Genomic DNA, 22,579 nt, shown 5'->3' on the forward strand with positions numbered 1-22,579 from the left:
ATCAATGTAGAACGGTCAAGGATTTTATTATACTCCTTAGCCTTTGCGGCCAACAAGTTGAAAGGGTTGCACTCAACGATCTCAGTATAGGCTGCTACATTTAAAAATGAGACCCCATTCCAGAAAGTTGTTTTACAATTAGACACACATACATACACGAGAGGATTGCGTGGGTACTCGGACGACCTATCACTGTTCATGACTTAATGTAGGAGTAAAGATATTAAACCCACTAATTCAGGTTTAATCATATTATATCGTAAAACAAATCGCAGCCTTACTTGCACAAAATGTGTATTCCAAATATCGCAGTCATTTCGTGGAGAGACCCACGACATTGTAAAAGGAGCACGTGTCCCCAACAAGTAGCAACTTTGGCTGGTAAGAGACGTTTAATAATATGCGATGGGGCTAGCTAAAGAGTCGGAACCAGCCGGTCTCCAGGCGTCCCCACACTCACATCGTGTCTCGGTTCAAGTTTGAATCGTTGTGTGTGGCCACTAGTGGCCGGCCGTTGTTTAGTGCTTTGAAATTGGGGTGAGCTGCCCGAGTCAATGGCGAGGTGCCTCCAAAGGCATAGAGACAGGAAGTGGGTTGCGTTGCGAGTCTTTAGGCAGCGCGAAATGACTTTAAATTGCCGCTTCGGTTTTTAAGGAGGTGTGTGTGTTGAAGGCAGGCAGGCAGACTCCGTCCGCCCGTTGTTCGTTGTCACCGGTCATCATCCAACATTCAATAGCGACCAGAGGCAGAGTGGCTGGGCCGTCTGTGCAACGGAGGAGAAAGCTCGGAAGCACGTGCTCTCTTTTTCCTTTTGCCTTTTGCGAGTTTGGGTGGAGGAAGGGAAGGGAAGGGAAGGGAAGGCCTTACTAATGTTGAAAGAGGGCCGAGCAATTTGATTGAACAAGTATTTGTTTTACTTTTTATGGTGGCTTTTGGATCGCACAGTGGAGAGAGTGTGAGGGGATATTAACGGATTATTCTCCCTCCGAGACAGAGTTGCTGATTATCCGACCGGCCTGGGAGCGAGTTTGGGTGGAATCGCTCGCTCCTGTCCCCATGGGTTCCGATTTTTCTCGCCTCGAGAATCAGGTGAACTCCAGGTGGTTAGCTACCGGTCTGCTCGGGGGATTCATCCTGATGGCGTCCGCCATAGGCTTCTTCTTGGGCTCACCCAACCCTCCTCTGCTGGGCGGGTGGTGGAGGAAGAGGAACAAGAAGAAACCCGTCAGAGTGTACATGGACGGCTGCTTCGACATGATGCATTATGGCCACTGCAACGCCCTCCGCCAAGCTCGCGCTCTCGGAGACCAGCTCGTCGTCGGCGTTGTCAGCGACGATGAGATCACAGCCAACAAAGGCCCGCCCGTTACTCCTCTCCACGAAAGGTGGGTTTAAGTGTTTCTCCTCCTCTTTCTTCTTCTTCAAGAAGAAGCCTCCTTGTTTCCATTTTGCCGATCGGTCCTTCACTGATTTCCTTTACTCCGGTTCCCGATCCACCTCAGGATGATAATGGTAAACGCTTTGAAATGGGTGGATGAGGTCATTCCGAATGCTCCTTACGCAATAACGGAAGAATTCATGAACAAGCTGTTTGATGAATACAAAATCGACTACATAATTCACGGAGATGATCCCTGCCTACTTCCCGACGGATCCGATGCGTACGCCCTCGCCAAGAAAGCTGGTCGGTATAAGCAGATCAAGCGGACCGAAGGAGTCTCGAGCACTGACATTGTTGGTATCCTTCGTGTCTCGTCCTCTCCAGCTGAACGATGCTTTGAGTTGTCGATCGTCGTAAATATGCACCGATGTCTCGTTCTACACGAGTTGTGCCCATGGCTAGTTTTTTAGGCCTGCAGCGTAGCGTTTGATCCTATTAATGAACTTCGACATCTTGTTTTCTGGACAGGCCGTATGCTTCTTTGTGTGAGGGAGAGATCGACCAGCGATAGTCATAACCATGCGTCCTTGCAACGGCAATTCAGCCATGGGCATAGCCATAAGATTGAAGATGGAGGAGTAACTGCTAGTGCAACTCGAATATCACATTTCCTACCAACATCTCGAAGGATTGTACAATTCTCCAACGGGAAGGTAGTTGCTCTGATTCTTCGTATGCAAATTTCCAATTTTCTGTATGCATTTTAGTTATTTGTTACATGTTTTCTTACTTGTTCTGCAGCTGATAGTCCATGTAAAAACCCTGGCCATCTATATCTGTTTCTTTTTGTGTACAGCGATGACCACAGGGTGGTCTTGATAACGAACTATGTCTATTAATCTGAGGAAGATAATATATGGGGGAAACATGAGGCAAGATTAAAGTGATGATCTGAACTATTCATTGACCTTGATAAGTTTTTTTATCTAACTTGATCTGATACTTGTTGAACTATTCCTATGGTCCGCATGATCGTATGTTTCTCATTACACTAAACTAGAAACAAACACTGGCGGTTTTGTGATCCTTGAAGCAACTCTTGTTGATCATAAATAATGGATACATTATTTATTTATTTTTTCATATTTTTGCAATATTGTTTTCAGTAGTTGCATCACAAGCTTGCTATTTGGCATGATTTAAGAGTGACCATTGTTCTATTTTCATAGTATATTCCTGTTCTTGCAATTATTAATCAAAATTGCAGCTCTATTGCAGTGCCTTATACACATAAACATGCATGAAACTAATTCTATATCCAGGATAAGATGAAATTCCTATATCGACTCTCGCTGGGCCAACAATCAGTACACTTATTTAGGGGCAAAAGTTTTTTAATGCACAGAGACATGTATGTAACTATACATGCATTAGTGATCTTTTAGGGACTGCCAAAGGTTGTGGATGCTAAACAACTTCATACAGGTGCCTATCCATGCGAGCATGTGCAGATGTGTGTCTTTATGTTGTGTTATTGTGGACTTGAACAAGTTCATAAACTTTTATTACCCCTATCAAATTGCAAAATTCCATGGGCCAGTGCTACTGCTCTCTTTTGAATGACACCATCAAGGGTATACTTGTAATTTTTTGACACATGTAAGCTTTTTTGAATAAGATTCCCTGTTTTTGAAATTTGATATCAATAGATGCATTTATACTATATAAAATTGTTAAAAGGGTAAACCATACTAATATATCCAGGACAAAGCACTATCATAGAATGGGTGATAAAATTTTTTGTATATATATTAGGGATGCAAACGGATCGGATCCAGATCAGCTAAATGCATGAGAGAGTTGGATCCGGATTGGCATGGAACAACCAAAAAACATTAAACCCTCATCCTGGAGCCGACTGATTTGCTTCCCTAATATATATCTACATATGTGCATTATACATATATATGTACTTGTATATATGAATTATATGCATTCAACATCCTTACTTGGGGCTTACTGGCGCTGGTAAGGCTGTAATCCAGTGGCAAACAATCCATATGGTGCACACAGTTTTAGTTTGGTCTGATGCCAAAAACCTGCTGAATTGTTCTTATGTTGTGCATGCTTTGCAATCCATCTGCTCCATTAATGCAACCCACACATGCAAATGCTGGAAACATTTTCTGCTTGATATTGCCTTTAGAGTCTGATGATGAATTTTCCTTCCTTTATGATTCTTTGACTCATTTTGACTATGGATGTAGGGGCCGGGGCCAGATGCACACATAGTTTACATAGATGGCGCGTTTGATCTCTTCCATGCTGGACATGTGGAGGTAGAATTTGCACCTTGCACTTTGAAAGCTTAAGATGTGATGTTGAAATGAAATACCAATGATAAGAAATTTTGTGTAACAACTGTTACATATGGTAAAGATAGACGTATATAAGGCTAATCAAAATAATTATGAACTTTGAGGTACATTTTTAGGACATGATGTCTTGAACAGTAGTTGCACTTTGCCAATGTATTCTCTTGGTGAACCATGTGCTTCTTTTAGTGATGCAATAAATTCTTCCATTTGTAAGGTTATAGACTTATGCACATAATGACATCTAGATTTTGTTCTATGTGCAGTAAGATCTTGTCTTCTGTCAGAAGTGCCCTTAGAAGTACTGGACATTCAAACACAAACAGTTTTTCATAACATGACTTGCTTTGGTCAAATTTCATCCCAATATGATGGACCTTAAATAATATGGCAGAGTTTGCTTCTTGGATGTGCTTCTTGAACTTTGTCATATCTATGTAGTGATGGTAATTGATGGATTATTTGCTTTCCATTCAGCAGTATATTTTCCTCGATCATTGACAAGATAGGGATTTCCAGTTTAGTTTCAGTTGCATGTTTATGAATGACACTTGGCAGTTGAATGAGACATTTTTCATCACCTTATCAAAATGCCATGTATCATTTCTTACGTGCAATATCAGTGGGCATGCACAAAGGCACTTGGTTGTATTGGACAAAGCAAGTGCTAAATCACTGTTGTCTCTCTAGTCTGGGCTGCAAAGGACAACCCATTTACATGGCATACCCCAGATTACGTGGCCTTTTCAGTTGAAATGATCAAAATACAGCATGCTGGGGACTTCGAGCACTTGGGCGGTCCACGACCTTGGTGACTATAGAATATCACTGCAAAGTGTGGGAGGATGACCGTATAAGTTTTGTATCCTGTTATGCATTTAATTGAGACCGTTTCATACTTATGGAGGCATATCAGGAGGTTAACTGTGGTAACCAAATAACTTCATAATTTTTCCTTTACCCACTTAATTAGTGAAACAAATACATTTTTTGTGTTACATAGAAACCAATCTCCTCTATGCATTTTGCTTTTTTTTTTGTTTAATCTTAATTCATATTTCTCTCTAGTCCTTTTGTTTTACTTTTCCCCTCCTTTTTATTGATTATCTGCCCAAAAGTAGGCACACTGACAATATTAGGACATCAAACTTGATTTTTGGTCATGCCACAAAATAGACTCATGATTATGTTTAAGGGTGTGACTATCGGATTGCTCATTTTTGTTTTCGGTTCTTTATGAATCAAATAAACTCAACCGGGTTTTGAAGAAAAATTAAGAATATGAACATTATAGGGCATAACATACAATTATGTTCAATATCTCAACTTTTACTAAAATCTTTATAGCAAGTTAAAACTGACTTTCAAGTTTCAAATGATTACAGTGCCTTTCAAAAGATAAAACTGACAGATTGGTAATTGTAGGATAGGATGGTTGTTTCTTTGTGAACATCGAAGATCCGAAGAGCCAATATATCTCAAATTTCATTTGGGCTGACAAAAATCCCTCCATTATTGTGCTAGCATCGAATTTCCACCTCAAAATAAACCTAAGTTGATAATATAAACTAGTGAGGAGTTCACATGTAATGATCCGTAATTTCATAGAGAAATCTCTTGAGGCAGATAAAGCCTCCCATCTCCGATAGTCATCATCATGGAAGCTTGATCTTTTCTTAGGGGGCAACAATAGTTAGTGAACTTGTTAATGTTTGCTATGGGCTGTGGAAGCCAGCAATTTGTAAATGTAGACATATCCTAGGTCGGTTAAAATTTTTAGCATCGATAAAAGATAACTTGTTAAGATTTACCATAAGACATCCCTTTTGGGTGATGTTTGTCTCTTTGTGTGTACGAGTGTGTTCATTGTTATACCCACAATTATATAGTGATGTTTCAGGTCCTTATAACTTGTTAAACTCTCTGCATTGATTGTGTGTGGTCTTAGTTCACTGTTTACATTTTGCATCTAATATTCAGGAAATTTCATTTTGTCTTTGGTATCATATTCTTCCTCCCCCTCTCCATGTGTCATGCACTCTCTCGTTTGCAGGGGGGGTGGGGGGGTGGGGGGGTGAGGTGAAGGTTTGAGAGGGCATACCAAAGACAACAAAAAAGTTCTTCTGTAGATCAGGAATTTCAAGTTGTAGTTCCACTTTATTAACAAGCCAGAAGGACTTGAACCATCAGTATATAATTTACGGATATAACAATGTTCGTGGACATGTGTGTGTATGTGCAAATACACACACACACACACATACATGTAGGGATGGCAGTGGACCAGGGCGGATGCGGGCGACAAGGTCTCCACCCCTGCCCCATCTCAAAATTTTGCCCTCTATTCCCGCCTTCATCTCTGCATGGGTTTTGATTTTAACCTCCATCCCCGGTCCATTCCCCGTTTCATGTTCTCCATCTCCGGTCCAAACGGGTCAAGGCGGGGCAGGGCCCCGTTTCCCCGGTCCTTTCGTCGTTAGAGGAAGGAGAGAAAGGAGATGAGAGAAATGGGAGCTCACGCGGCTCGTTGGAGGAAGGAAAGGAAGTAGAGAGGAGACATTCGAGAAAGAGTTTTATGTTAGGATTAGGAATATATATATATAAGATTTTATAATATGTATAAGGGTATAATAATAATTTCCTTAACGGGATCGGGGACGGGGCGGAGCGAGGTGGGGCAGGGGCAACTGTAAGTCCATCCCCGCCTCCATCCCTGCACGGGTTTTGATTTTAACCTCCATCTCCAGCTCATTCCCCGTTTCATGTCCTCCTTCCCCGGTCCAAACGGGGTGAGGTGGGGCGGGGCCCCGTTTTCCCCCGGTCCACTGCCATCCCTACATACATGTATGCACATGCATGCACACATACGTTGTCTTTGTGTGTGCATGCATGTGTTAACATGCCAATTTTTTGTTGGTAGAGAGGTTGTGCCTTGTTATATTGTCATTATAAACAGGTTTTTTCGATTTCATTATGAAAAAGGGGCATCATCATTGCATTTTAGCATGTAAGCACTTGCACCATTTATGTTAACATTTTCCTTTTCTTTGATTGGACAAGCCCATAGCGTGCACTCATTGTGATCTTATTGATGAGTCTTTAGATCTGAGCTCGAGGCATGGTTATGTAAAATTTTCTGACATGAAATTCTTTTGACAGGATTCTCTTGCTATTGTATCTTGTATTTATTTCAACATTGTTGTCATGTTCTATGTAGATACTGCAGCTTGCTCGTGGTCTTGGAGATTTTTTGCTTGTTGGTATCCACACAGATCAAACAGTCAGGTGAGGAGAAGGCTTTGAATTCCACTGACCATGCAATTGGGTTTCACCTTGTTAAATAACAAAACACCTTTTAATATTTCAAGCCTTTGAAAACCCTGCTGCTTAGTATGTGTGCATGTAACATGGAAAAAGTGGACCAATGCTGATAACTTTGTCCTGGTCTTGAATCACATAACATTGACCAGTAGTTTATGTGTCTTTTATTTGTTCTTCTCAAAGGGTATGTCTATTTCATTATTGTTGGATTTTCATGAGTATTGCTATAAAACTGTCAAACAGGGATGATGATCTATAGGCTGTAGATTACTTTTGAACTTGGTAAATCTTGTACAATTTCCAAATAAATTAGATTTCACTAAAAATGGGTAATCATCCAATTCGGTGGAACTAATCTGAAAGTGAAAAATGTTTTTCATAAATAAAACCTGAATTTCTTTAAACATATTGAGTACTACATCTGGAACATACTAAGTACTACATTTTCACAGAAACACAGTGTATTGAAAGTTAAAAGATATTTTGTTCCAATTGTTTCTGTAACTGTCTTGGGGTAATTTTAGTAGTTTTAATGATCTCTATTTCTGTTTACCAGTGTTTAAAAACTCGCCGAGTCGACTTGGTGACTTGTCGACTCAGCTATTCACTGGATCAACTCAGTGAACAACCCGACATCACACAATATTGGCCTTGTCAGCCAACTTTTTATATGACTTGGGCATTACTCAGTTGGATCAACTTATGACTTGGTGAGTCATATATTATTTATGCATGTGTGATGTACATATTTTACATAATATATATGTATGTACATCAGTGTTTAAAAACCTGATATATTTATTTATTTACTTGAAAATACGACGTAGGAAGTGGGTATGGGCAATCACTCTAAGGGGTCTGTCCACTAGGGTTTCCTCCCTCCTTTGCACAGGGGTTCTACTAGATCTTGAAGAGCATCAAATCCCTTCTGGTGTTTTGGGGGTCGCTAGATCTGGAGAGAGAGGTCATGTGGAGGCATCTGTTCATGCTAGGTCGTGGGCTTATGTTGCTGGAGGTACTCCTTTTGTGCCTTCTTTGAGAGACCTCCTTGATAGGTTTGATTGTGGTCTCTCAAGGAAGATGGTGAAGGTAGAGTTTGTAGCTGGTCTAATATTGTTGGTGTGTCACCTTTACCTCCTCCAAAACCTAATCTGCCTCTGCCTATAGAGGAAGATACAACAACTACGCCTTCATCCCCAATAGAGGAAGATGATGGAAGTAAATCTATTCACTTTCCCCAAACGTATTATGAGGAGAGGAAACAGAACTTTTCTTTTTCATTAATTTGCAAATGGGATGGGAAATCTATGGAACGTGCTTTTTACATGTGTGAGCTCTTGAAGCTTTGGAAGTTTCAGAACAATCCCAGGATTTATGCACTTCCAAAAAGTGAGTTTCTCATTGTCTTTAATAATAAACATGGGTGTTGTTCTTCATGCAGGACCTTCGTATTTAGCAGGTAGAACTCTTATGACGAAAACATGGGGCGGTTCAGGAATACCATCTTTTAATGGCCTGCATCCCCTATTAATTTGGGTTCGCGTTACGGGGTCGCCTACGGCTATGTGGTGATCAGATACTTACTGGATGATATCTGACGTCTTGAGGGTAAATTCATAGCTATAGATCCTAAAATTAGTACCTTGGAGCATTTGCATTATACTCAAATTTTATTGGAGTTCCCAGTTAATGCTGATTTATGTGATAATATTGCTATTTCATTGGGAGATGAGTATAATGGTGTTTTAAACCTTGAGTTTGAGTCTTCATCGAAGATCCACTATCGATGCTGATCTAGATTCCATGCTGATGATCGCTGCCTGCATAATGTAAGCTCGAAGCAGATGCTTAATGGTGGTTTGTTTTCAATTTTTTAATATGGCAGGAAAGGATGCACTTTCTGATTTGGGTGGTTCAGAGGTTTATGAGAACTCTCCTAATGAGAATCGTGATCAGATGGTCAATGAGAGTCCTCAAGGGAATCTTAATGATAAACTTCTTAATTTGGATAGGACTGCAAAAATGGATGTAGGAGTTAAGACTTTATGTGGTCATGAGGATTCTTTGTTATCTAGGGAATCCAGGGTTGGAAGGCATTCTCAAATTCAAGAAGAGGATCCCACAGCTGATTTGGCACCTAATGATGAGATGAATCCATTTGAGAAAGAGAAGATAGATTCCTTTAATGAGGAATCTGATAAGGAAACATCTTTTAAAATTGGTGGCAAAGTTTCCATGCTTAAGAAAGGTTTCTTATCTCCCACTCCTAAACAAGTGGGTCATCCAATGAAAGTCAGAACTTTAGAGAGTTTAATTGGGAAACCTGTCATAGGTCTCGGGTCTCTTGATCTTAGATCTAGAGCTATTAATAAAAATCAAGGTCCATTATAAGAAAGTATTATTAGATTTGGGTCTTGGATTTTTATTTCGGGGGTTTATCTATGGAGAATTATACCTTCTATTCTGTGGATTAGCTTCCTTACAGGAAGATCATTGTAATAGATTTTTTTTTTAATTAATGAACTAGTAGGGGTCTGCCTAACCCCAACTTGCCTTTAAAAAAAGTATTTATTTACATATGTTTTTATGTATCTATGTGTGATATATGTATTTTATGTATTATATATGTATATACACTTACATAATTGTATATAGTATATATGTATATGAGTGAGTGGTAGCTGCTTAATGCATTTTGTGCCTCACGAAATGGACGCATGCTGCGCAACATGGAAAAAAAAAGACATTTAATGGCACTTTTGAAGCACCGCTAAAGGTGTTAAATGTCATTTTTTTGCATGTTGAAAGATTTTGGTATATTGTAGTTGCAAAGATGTTGTAGAGAAGAGGAAGAGGAGAATAGGGCTGGACAGAATTGTGGAAACACATTTCCCAATGTGGGAATGTGTGGGTCTACCTTCTATTATATATGAACTTTCCTTTTTGTAATGTTACAACATTACCCCATCAATACAAAAGAGAATACACAACTAATAGGGGTAATAAAGAAAACATAAAATAATACTAAAGGCACATGTAAATAAACATAGTGCCCCAGGCTGAATGTGTTGGTTCTAGATCTAGATCCAGACCCAATCACATCACAATAACCTCCCTCAAGTTGTACATAGTCTGCACCATGGACAACTTGTTCTTGAGATACCAGAATCTTTGTGTTGTAAGGCCTTTTGTGAATAAATCAACTATTTAATTCTCCATTCCCACAAACTTTGCTTCTAATTCTCTATCTTCAATTTTTTTCTGATAAAGTGCTGACCAATCTCAATGTGGTTCTACCATGCTGAACTGGATTTAAAGATATTCTTATAGCACTTTGATTGTCACAAAATAATATTGACCTTGGTATTTTTTCCCTTAGCTTAATCAGAAGATAACTTATCCAACTCAATTCTGATGTAGCTATTGTCATAGATAGCCCTATATTCTGCTTCAATACTTGACCTAACAACAACTCCTTGCTTCCTACTATTGCAAGACAAAATTTTCACTAAGGTAAACACAATACCCAAAAATAGACCTTTCAACCAGATCTCCTGCCCAATCAACATTAGAACATGCCATTAACATTAACATATCCTTTCCTTGTGATCTCCTCCTATATACCAACCCATCTCCTGTTGTGCCCTTCAAGTACCTTAATATCCTTTTTGTTGCTTTCATACGACCGACCCTTGGTTCATGCATGAATTGAGATACTTAGTTTACAACATATACTATATCTGGCCTAGTAAAAGTGAGGTATTGAAGCATTCCCACTATTCCTCTGTATTCACTTGTATCCCCATACAACCCTCCAGTGCACCTTAATCTCTAGTGTACTGGATAGTGTAGAGATAGGTTTACAATCTTTCATACCAGTTTTAAGCAAGCAGATTCATAACATATTTGTGTTGTCATAGCAAGGTCACCATTTTGAAACCATTCTACTTCTACCTTCAGGAAATATTTCAACATTCCGAGATCTTTCATTTGAAACTTCATGGCAAGAACAATCTTGATCTCTTTAATATCCTCTTTTGAATTCCCTTTCACAATGATATTGATGTGTGCCTAGGCCTAAGGTACGTAAATTTGGGCAGGGGTAGTCTTGGTTTGGTCAAGACAAGTCAAATGGGCTAACTCGGGTAGACAGGGTCTGGGTTTATGACAGGTTCGAGGAGAAAAATCAGAACTCTCAAAAGATACCAAAGAAAAATATTAAATTTTGCGGGATGATTCTAGACACCTTAAACTAAGTTCTGACCAAATTTGAAGGTCAGAGGACTCATAACTAGGGAGATATGATTTTAGGAAGTTGCAGATTTTTTAGGGTTAAGTAGGGCATACTGGGTTTTTGGACTAGCAGACCCGAATTGAAAAATAAAGTTCTCTGTATAAAGGGATCTATAAATCATGAAATTCAAAGGATTAAAACTAGATACCCTAAGGAACACCGAGTCCAAATTTCAAACTCAGAATCCTAACGGTTTTGGCTGGGTGAATTTTAGAAGTCTAACAAAATTCTGAGTTCATCAAAATTTAGGTTTGGGCTTAAGAGAATTAGGTAGGTTCTAACCTAGGTTTGGATTAAGGGAATGGCTTGGTCGACTTACTGGGTTGAGGTTGATAGAAGTAGAGTCTTCTACAGCAGATGGGTAGGCTGGTAGAGGTCAGTTGCACCATGAGATTGGCTTGGGAAGGTGAAGATCGTCATGGACTTGGTTTTGACCATGCCGTATTGAGTGGGCCTTGGCAGCAACCTTGGTCTGCTTAGTGAGCTAGACCCACAAGGGACCCACACACCTAAATAGGAGGGATGAGCCCTTGAGAGAGAAAGAGAGGAGGGCCAGAGAGAGCCCAAGAGAGAGAGAGAGGAACGTGAGCTAGAGAGAGAGAGGTTCAATTCTAATTTTTCATTCATATGATATTTTTCAAAGGGGAATAATAAGGCCTATATATAGGCCAAGAGGCGCTTCATAAAGCCTTACACAAATCACAAAATATTTTAAATGTAAATCCTAATTCTAGATAAAACCTAAATAGACTAAAGCTAAATCTAGTTAACCTCATTTGACTAGTCTATTTCAGGACCCTCCCGAAATATGGTGCTCTACTTTTAGGTTCACCAAAAATAGACCTGGGCTAGTTAGAGCTTTTCTTCTTTTAGGATCTCCAGAAATAGACCTAGGCCAAGAATAGGTTCTCCAAAAATAACCTAAACCACAAATAGGGTTCTCCAAATTTAGACAAGTCTAGAAATAGGGGTGTTTGTCCCCCTTCATTCTTCAATGCTTTTGCTAAACATATTATCAATAAAATCCCATATTTTTTATGTTTGTTGTAAAGCCCGTGGAGGTTCTTTGTGTTAAGATATATATACACGTGTGTGTATATATATATATATATATATATATATATATATATATATATATGTGTGTGTGTGTGTGTGTACATATACATATACGTATATGTGTTTATTGTTAACCGAAATACCCATTAGGGGTATTTCAGTCTTTTCTCTGTCATAGGCGTCAGCCCATTAGGGGCTGACATTTCTGTATTTTATTTCATATATTTATTTTTTGTCTTTTTCTTTTTTCACCTTTTATCTTTTTCATATTTGATGGGACAACTCCATATAGCTGTTGGAGCTGCCCCAACAGTTATATTTATGACCGTTGGGTGCAGCCCCAACAGCCATATGGAGCTGCACCCTATTGGCTCTATTGTATTATATATTGGTCTCTTGTGGCCTTGTATTCTCAACTCATTCTTGAGTGCTTCTATGCAATAACAAGTTTGTAGACCCTTGTGTGGGTGGTTTCATGATTCGTATTTTTACTTGATTGAAAGTGTGTTCTTTCATGTGTATCGGATTCAATCAACTTCATTATATGGTATCAGAGCTTTGGTGGTCCAAAGGCAAGTTTTTTGAAGAATGTTCGTGACAATATCAAGAGGAGAATTGTACGCTTAGGGGATTCAACAAATCGAGGATTGTTGCATCGATAAGCGTGCCATCTCTCAAATAAGTCTTGTATTTCACTCTTTTTTTTTCTTCTTCGTTCTCTACTCTTTTTCTTAGCCTTGTAAGGAAATGGAGAATGAAAGAGAGGTAATGGTCTCCATTCCCGTACGCCTAAACAATACAAACTATGTGACGTAGGCATCCATAGTTAAACAAAAAATATGGGAAAAGGGATTATGGGGTTTGGTGGACGATACTGAAAGAGAACCCAAGCTCATTCTTACGAAAATTGAGAATGGGAAAGAGGTCGCTTTTCAAGGAGAGAAAATGGGTAAAGCCGTTTCTGATTATGAGAAAAAATGGAAAGAGTGGAGGATGGGCCACTCCAAAATAATTGGATAACTCATCAATAGTGTAAACATCCACAATTGTTCTAGCTTAGCGAAATTTGATTTCTCTAGTGATGCATGAAAATATCTTAAAGACATGTATAGTCTTAAAGATATTCCACACATATGCAATGTCCAAAACAAGGTGAGAACCATGACCCAAGGAGAAATGAGTATTAGAGAATATTACAATGCTCTTTCTCTCATTTGGGATGAATTGGCTCTTCTTGAGCCAAAATGACATTGTCCTCAAGATGTAGAACTCCATGAAAATCAAATTAAAATAGAGCATTTCTACCAATTTGTGAATGGGCTTATACCCGAATTTGAGGGAACTAAATCGGTCTCCTTCATAGAGGAGGTGTGCCATCCATAGTCGAAACTCTTGAAGAATTGACTATGGAAGAAAATAGATTGAAGAAGCCATCCACTTCAAAGGATGAAGAAACCATGCTTGCTATGTCAAAGCCCGGTAATCATACCAGGAGTTATAAACCTCCACTTTGTGAAAAATAAGAATGGGAGAAATCCTAACAACTATGAGAGGAATGACAAAAAAGGTGGCAAAATCATATGCTATCATTGTTATGAACCGGGGACACATCAAGCCGTTTTGTCCAAAAAAAAAAGAAAGAAGATCACTGAAATGATAAGAGAGTTGCTGCGGTGGAAAGGAATGATGTTGACGACTCCAAATACATTGGCTCCCTATCTTTAGCTCAATTAATGGAGGCACTACAACCAATGTTCAAAACTCAAGCTTCTTCCTTTTCGGGGGCGGCCGTATCTACAAGTGGTGACCTTGGTAAGACTTCTTGGATCTTGAACTCCGGTGCCTCTTTTCATATGACTCCAAATGAGTCAATATTATCCGAATGTCATTCTAACTCAAATGATTCTTTTGTTTCAACCGCCGACGGAACATCCTTAAAAATCAAAAGTTTTAGAATCTTTCAAAAACAACCAAACTTTCACATACCAAATATTAGGGTTGTGCCAAAATTAAATTTGAATCTTTTATCGGTTTCACAAATTACGGATCATGGTTGTAAAGTTTTATTCTCTTCTAATGATTGTTTAATACAGGATCTCCAGTCCGGGAAGCCGATTGGGCAAGGCCATTAGAAGAGGAGATCCTTTTTTTGGACAATCTTGAGTTATCAAAACAATCTTTTTATAATTTTGTGAAAAAAAAGATATAGAAAATTGGCACAAAAGACTAGGACATCCTAGTGTGACCAAATTACACTTGTTTACATTTCTTACTTATTATAAAGAAAAAAATTTGGTTTGTGAAGATTGCATTCTTGGCAAAATGAAAGTTTTACCCTTTGGGCAAAGACAATTTATATCTAAAAATCCATTTGAGTTAGTACATTCGGATGTATGGGGACCGACTCTAGTTATATATAAAGGCGGGGTATCTTACTATGTTATATTTGTAGATGATTATAGTAGACATTCTTGGATCTTTTTTCTTAAGCAAAAGTCAGAAGTATTTGATTATTTTAAAATATTTTTCTACTACGTAAAGACGCAATTCAAAACCAATATTCAAATTTTTAGATCTGATTCTGGGGAGAAATTTATATCAAAAGAATTTAAAAATTTTCTTGATTCAAATGGTATCATTCATAAAAAATCTTGCCCTTACACTCCTCAACAAAATGAACTAGCTGAAAGAAAGCATAGACATATTGTTGAGACCAAAAGAACACTTCTTGTATCAAGAAATGTTCCAAAAATGTTTTGGGCCGAAGCTGCTCTTACGGCAGTCTATTTGATAAATAGAATGCCCTCAAAAGCTATTAAAAATATATCTCCTATTGAAAAATTGCTTAAAATTCTCTCCGATTATAAAAGATTGAGAGTCTTTGGATGCAAGTGTTTTGTTCTTACCCATAAGAACGACAAACTTTCTCCAAAAACAATCCCTTGTATTTTTTTGGGCTATACCAAAAATCAAAAGGGATATAGATATTATGACAGGGAAAGAAACAAATTATATGTTTTACGAAATGTTATATTTTTTGAAAATGAAGATGTTTTTAGCAAGGAAATCCAAGAAAACTATGATTATTCGTTTCTTTTTTATCTCATCAATGAACATGAAGGATATGAAAATCTTCATAATGAGCATGAGAGTGAACATGAAGACTCTCATGATGCAAGTGAAAATATAGACAACAATCTTAACAATATCGACCCATCTCATAGTAACATAGAAACATATACTTGGCGGACCGAAGGGAACCCACCATGTGCTTTAGGAAGATATTCTCAAAATCAAGATATTGATTCTGCTAGTATTAGAAAATCGGTAAGAATTTCAAAAGCCCCTAGTAGAATTGTATCCTATGATTCCTTTAAACCAAGATACCAAGCATGCTTAATGGCCATACACTCATATTCTGAACCATCATCCTACTATGAAGATAAAAATCATCAATAATGGATTAAAGCCATGAACAATGAATTAAAAGCATTAGAAAAGGCAAAAACTTGAGAAATTCAAACATTACCTAAAGGAAGAAAAACTATAGGATGTAGATGGGTTTACAAAATTAAAACCAAATGGGATGGGACATTGAAAAAATATAAAGCTAGACTAGTAGCTAAGGGATGCAGTCAAGAATATGAAATTGACTATGATGAGACCTTTGCCTAGTTGCTCGAATGACGACTGTCAGAACTCTCATCTCTATAGCATCAATCCAAAAATGGCCATTTTTTTAAATGGATGTGAAAAATGCAATTTTAAATGGTAATCTGGATGAGGAGGTCTATATGGATCCTCTATAAGGTTTGAATTTAGCACATGAGAAAACTCTTCATCTACGAAAAGCCTTGTATGGGTTAAAACAAGCTCTCAAAGCTTGGTATGATAGATTTAGTAATCTGATGACTCAACTGCATTTTAAATCTTGTTTGTGACAACTAATTTTCCGATAACGGTTGGGTTACATCAAGGATCTGCTTTAAGCCCTTTCCTATTTGCGATAGTGATGGATGAGCTTACGAGATCAATTCAAGAAAATGTACCGTGGTGTATGTTGTTTGCTGATGATATTGTTTTGATTGATGAGTCTAGAGCTGGGGTTAATGCTAAGTTAGAATTATGGAGACAGACATTGGAAGCTAGAGGTTTTAAGTTGAGTAAGAGTAAGACTGAATATATGGAATGTCGGTTTAGTAAGCAACGAAGTAGTGATGGGAGTGTAGTGAAGCTTGGTGAGCAAGAAATACCGGTGAATGATTATTTCAAATATTTGGGATCCATCATTCAAAAGTATGGAGAAATTGATGGAGATGTAAATCATAGGATAAAGGTTGGGTGGATGAAATGGAAAAGTGCAACTGGAGTGCTGTGCGATCGTAGAATGCCATTGCGGTTGAAGGAAAAGTTTTATAGGACGACTATTAGACCCGCTTTACTATATGGTACAAAATGTTGGGCTGCCAAGAGACATCATATTCAAAAAATGAGTGTAGCTGAGATGCGGATGCTTAGATGGATGTGTGGAAATACAATAAAAGATAAGATTCGGAACGAGGAGATACGTAAGAAGGTAGGTGTTGCACCCATTGAAAATAAGATGCGAGAGAATCGTTTACGGTGGTTTGGACATATTCGGCGAAGGCCTAATGATGCTCCAGTTAGAAGGTTGGAGAAATGGGAAAATATATTAGTTAAAAGAGGTCGGGGTAGGCCTAGGAAGACTTGGAGGGAGATGATAGGAAAGGATATGAATGCTTTGAACCTCTCCGAGGACATGGCATTGGATAGAAATGATTGGAGGAAAAGGATTCATGTGGAAGACCCAAAATGAATTTCTTTTTTGGTTCATATCGCTGACCCCAATTGTTTTGGGATGAAGGCGTAGTTGTTGTTGTTGTTTGTTGTTGTTTACTGACACTGCATTGTTTGTTAAGTCTTTCAATGCAAGGATGGTTATACTGTTGCTTTACGTAGATAATATGATAATCACAGGAGGTGATAAGCAGGGAGTAAACCATATCAAAGATGTGCTTAAAGACAACTTTGATATGACAGATCTTGGCTTTTTACGGTATTTTCTTGGAATTGAAGTAGCTTACTCACCTCGTGGTTTTTTTTTGTCAGAGACTAAGTATCCCGCAGAGATCATAGAGAGATCAGGACTCTCAGATGAAAAACGAGTTGACACTCCAGAGGTCATAAATGCAAAAATGAAGAAAGATGATGGAGAACCTCTGCAAAATCCAACCCCATACAGACAAATGATTGGAGCTTTGTCCTACCTTTCTATTACTTGTCCTGATATTTCTCATGCTATTCATTCTGCCAGTCAATTTCAGCATACTCCCACTACAGTACATATGAGTGTTGTAATGAGAATTATTAGATATATTAAGAATTCTATAAGTCATGGATTGTTTTTATCATCTTCTTCCTCATTAGAAGTCATTGCATACTCAGATTCTGACTGGGGAGAGGATGTAAATGATAGACGCTCAACTACTGGTTTGTGTGTTTTTGTAGGTGACTCCCTAATCTCCCGACGATGCAAGAAACAACAGAAGGTGTCTTTCTTCTCAACTAAAGCTGAGTATTGTACTATGGCAACGACTACGTCTGAGTTAGTATGGTTGCGACAACTACTAGAGGATTTGAGAATTCACACCACAGAACCTTCCAGATTATCCTGTGACAACAAGAGTGCTGTATATATCGCGAACAATCATACGTTTCATGAGAGGACAAAACACATTGAAATGGATTGCCACTATGTTCGAGAAGAATTTCTGCAGAAGACTATCACACTGCCTTATGTTCCATCAGAGTATCAACTCGCGGACTTCTTCACCAAAGCACTTCCTTCACCCAGATTTCACTTCTTACTTGGCAAACTCTCAATTGTTGCACCATGAGTTTGAGGGGGGGTGTTAAGATATACATATATGTGTGTATATATATGTATATATACATTTCTGTATATGTATATGTGTTTATTGTTAACCGAAATACTCATTAGGGGTATTTTAGTCTTTTCTCTGTAATAGGCGTCAGCCCATTAGGGGCTGACATTTCTATATTTTATTTCATATATTTATTGTTTGTCTTTTTCTTTTTTCACCTTTTATCTTTTTCAGATTTGATGGGACAGCTCCATATAGCTGTTGGAGCTGCCCCAACAGCCATATGGAGCTGCACCCTATTGGCTCCATTGTATTATATATTGGTCTCTTGTGGCCTTGTATTCTCAACTCATTCTTGAGTGCTTCTATGCAATAACAAGTTTGTAGACCCTTGTGTGGGTGGTTTCATGATTCAATCAAGTATTTTTACTTGATTGAAAGTGTGTTCTTGCATGTGTATCGGATTCAATCCACTTCATTACACTTTGTATTGTCCCTAGTGGACTTGTGATTGTGCACATTAAATTGTGCATTTGTATGCCCTTAGTAGGCTCGTATTTATCTTCCGCTCATTTCATTACACTTTCAACTTGTGCGTTTCCTTAAACAAAGAAGATTGCTATATTAAATTTAGGAGCTCAATTGCCTGAGAAGAGAAATCAATGGTTTGAGAACAAAGTGGCCACCAATTTTTGTTTTATTACTTAAGATAGGTTTACCTTTATACTTACCCATTGGAGCCCCCCCTTGTCTGCATGGTATCACCATTGCTTGAAAAGCCATCACATGCCTTGGCCTCATTGGTCCCAACCCAGGATTCAGCTGGGTCAACTTAGTGAGTTAGATGTTATGTAAACTTTCATTTTTATATAATTAAACCCTGCATACAATGGCAAAAATATTTGCGTCATCGAAATATTAACATCTAAGTAGTACTTGACTAACATTTACTGATGCAAAATACTACCTAAATATTAAAAAATATGAATTGTTTCTTCAACAAAAAATATGAATTATAGAATGTAGGTTGATCCAATTAATAGTGACTACTAAACTAGTATATCAATCATCACAACCAAAAAATAATTGTAATGCAGAAACTATCCAATTCTACAATAAACTATCTTGAAATGAAAGGTTGGTTTTGGGCTTATGATGTTAATGAAGAAACTAAGATTTGCAAGAGATGATGGAAGCACGGGTTCATTTTCATTAAAAAATAAATGAATCTGTTTGAAAGTTGAAACACTTCCCAAGTCATGTTTTATGTCTTTGAACTCCATTGTTCCTTTGATTGGATTTTGATGGAAATCTGAGTGCATCCTTTGTTTCTCTTCATAAAGCCTTGGGAGTCATCCATTCTGCTTTCTCTTAAGTGAGCTATTTCTGGTCCAATTACTTTGTTTCTCTTCTATTGCTATTTCTGTATTGTTTTTTTTGTTCATTTAACAGTTCATTGTTTATTGTGGCAGTGAGAATGTGATATCTTCTTCTGGTGTTTTCTTTCCCTAATAGTGATGGATGTGACATTTTTTATTAGCTAACTTCTTGCCTTTGACTCCATGGTGATTATTGCAGTACTAACAGAGGGGCACATCGCCCGATCATGAATCTGCATGAAAGAAGCTTAAGTGTTTTGGCTTGTCGATATGTTGATGAGGTGATAATTGGTGCTCCTTGGGAGGTGTCCAAAGATATGGTTGGTCCCTGTTTGTCTTTTCTGTCTATTTTTGAAGTTGGCCTTTTTTTTTCTTTATTGAAAATCATCTTGTTTGTTATTTTTCTGGTTGGAAAGCTTTCCTACATGACTTGATTATAGCATATGGTTTTAAAAACATGTCTTATTTTCACTGCTGCAGATCACTACGTTTAACATTTCCTTGGTTGTTCGTGGCACAGTTGCTGAGAACAATGATTATCAGAAGGTCGGTTGTAAATTTTTGTTTATTGTTTTTGTGGATTGAAATAATATTACTTATGCTACTACCCTTTGCATTTAAAGCTTATTTTTCATGTATTTCCATTTAATTAACAATAAAAGCAGTGTGAGGCTGTGCTGACAGCTGCTGATATAACATAACTCGTGAGCAGGGAAACTGTAATCCATATGCTATCCCAATTAGTATGGGTATCTTCAAGCAGTTAGAAAGTCCTTTGGACATCACAACTACTACAATCATCAAAAGGATTGTTGCCAATCATGAGGCCTACCAGGTTTTCCTTTTTCCCTCAATTCACCTTTTCTATCTTATTATAAATTCTATGTAAAACATTGTGACACTGTGTTGTGTTCTGAAACTGGGTTTTTTTCCCCCATCATAAGAGATTATCACAACAAATAATAGTACCAGTGATGGATTTGGAGCTTTGCTTAGAGTAAGCTTGCTAGGAAGGACAATAAAAAGGTTGTCAAATTTCTTTGGTCTCAAGATTCTCATTCTTCCAGTTCCTGTTATGCTTCATTATTGAAAGATTGAGATGAGTTGTGTGATGGGAGCTAGGCCACTGTAATGTCAGTGTGTTGATGATTTTGACACTGTAGATAGAATAATATACTACTTTCTAGAAATGCATTTGCTTATTGAGAAATAGCTCAAAAAATGAAGGGATGATTTATGACAAGAATGACCAGTTTATGGAAACTTACTCTATGATTTCTTTGCTTGACCTTAACCTGAAAAGGGATCATTAGTAGTTCATGGATACCCTTTCATTTTTAGAAAATTTGTGATAACTGCTTGTATTTTAGGTGTAGACCATAAGTAATGCTAAATTTTTCATATCGTACAAAACACTCAATTTATTTTCTGGCAAATTAAGCAGATCTCTCTAATTTTGGTGGACTGGTAAACATTCCTTTATTTAAAGCACATTTCGCTTCTCAGTAGTTTAGGATTGTGGTTGTGCATATCATCATCATTGTCATTGTTGTCATCATCGTCATCATCAGGCCTTGGCCTGTTTGCATGAGGTTGGCTTTGTGAGTTACACATTGCTATCATTCTTATATATTTGTAGACACCAAGTTGGTCTACTATCTAGCATCTCCACCTAGTATATTCCTTCAAGGTTTTAAAATGAGATTACTGTATCTTTGATCTTATTAGATACTTGTCATATAGTCTTTTGGTTTTCTGTTTTCTATGGATGTGAACTATTAGTTTTATTTTCTTCTCAATGCTTGGAACTTGAATCTTGCAAGGCTAACAGTATTTATCAAACTCTATCGACATGCACAGAAGCGGAATGAGAAGAAATCAGAAAGTGAGAAGAGGTACTATGAGGGAAAGACCTATGTTGGTGGTGACTAAATTTAGCAGGCTCATTGGAGAGGAAACTCGTCTTTTTGGGGCATCGGGGAATCCCTTGTATCTCCCTCATGTGGAGAGGGGCTTACTTGTCAGATATTTGTGGGTGCACAGTTTGGCAGTCTGCCCTTCTATATTTTTAAGGTGCTTTACAGACTTACAGCAGGTTTCGGAGCTAATGTTTAGCCCCTTTATGCCAGCGTTGCTTGCTTGTGACGGGGATATGGATATCACCGTGACCATGGTTTTCTTTCCTTCTTTTTTTTTCCTCCAATTTAATCTTTTTGTATGAGTTTTAGGGTAGTTACTGATCCTCATTCTGTAGACCACTGTACGTGTTTTAGAAGATATTGGAAGCCGGAAATGTGCTTCCCGGGGATAAGTTTCAAATTCAGAAAAATAATATTTTTGCGTTGGATGGGTGAGGTATATATTATCTGATGTTTGATTTCAAGAAGATGGTCATGGTCTCCTGGGTGATATTTGGTCAGTTTTTAATTGAAACCCTGGTCTATTCTGTCATGCATGGGCTGATCGCTGGTTCATTGTCTAGTAATTTGGCTGACTTGAGATTGCAGACTAGTAAACAAAATGTACAGTAACATCAAATTCTTGTACTTCGTTTTCTGAGCATTTATTGCATCGGAGCAACTTGCATTCTTGAGCATTTCTTTTTCTTTTTCAAAGCTTGGCTTTCACAGTTCATAAATAAATCTTTGTTCGAAACCAGCTCATGGAACATATATCATATTTGGAAGAAATTGTTGTTAAAGTAAACAACGTGAGCTTCAAACACCCCTGCTCCATAAAATAAGAATAGTGGTTCTTATTATGATATATATGCATTTATTTATTTCTGGGAGCCCGATGAACTATTGTCAACTCTAGCTTATCCTGGATGTTCTGTAAGTGGCATTCCATCTCTCTCTCGTTGTCTT

At 38.0% G+C, this 22,579-nt stretch overlaps 1 protein-coding gene across 1 annotated transcript; it reads left to right on the forward strand.

Moving 5' to 3' along the window:
* Nucleotides 1-663: 663 nt before the first annotated feature.
* Nucleotides 664-22,095, forward strand: LOC149833588 (ethanolamine-phosphate cytidylyltransferase-like). The gene is made up of 9 exons (XM_090010885.1): nt 664-1,385; nt 1,503-1,738; nt 1,910-2,094; nt 3,649-3,720; nt 6,974-7,041; nt 19,912-20,032; nt 20,193-20,258; nt 20,425-20,547; nt 21,573-22,095. The coding sequence occupies exons 1-9, from the start codon at nt 1,057-1,059 to the stop codon at nt 21,642-21,644; spliced, it is 1,272 nt and encodes a 423-aa protein (XP_089867011.1). The 5' UTR covers nt 664-1,056; the 3' UTR covers nt 21,645-22,095.
* Nucleotides 22,096-22,579: the final 484 nt, after the last annotated feature.

This window comes from Nuphar pumila, chromosome 6 (assembly GCF_984573655.1).
Source record: "Nuphar pumila chromosome 6, dmNupPumi1.hap1.1, whole genome shotgun sequence".
In the NCBI taxonomy this organism is placed as follows: domain Eukaryota; kingdom Viridiplantae; phylum Streptophyta; class Magnoliopsida; order Nymphaeales; family Nymphaeaceae; genus Nuphar; species Nuphar pumila.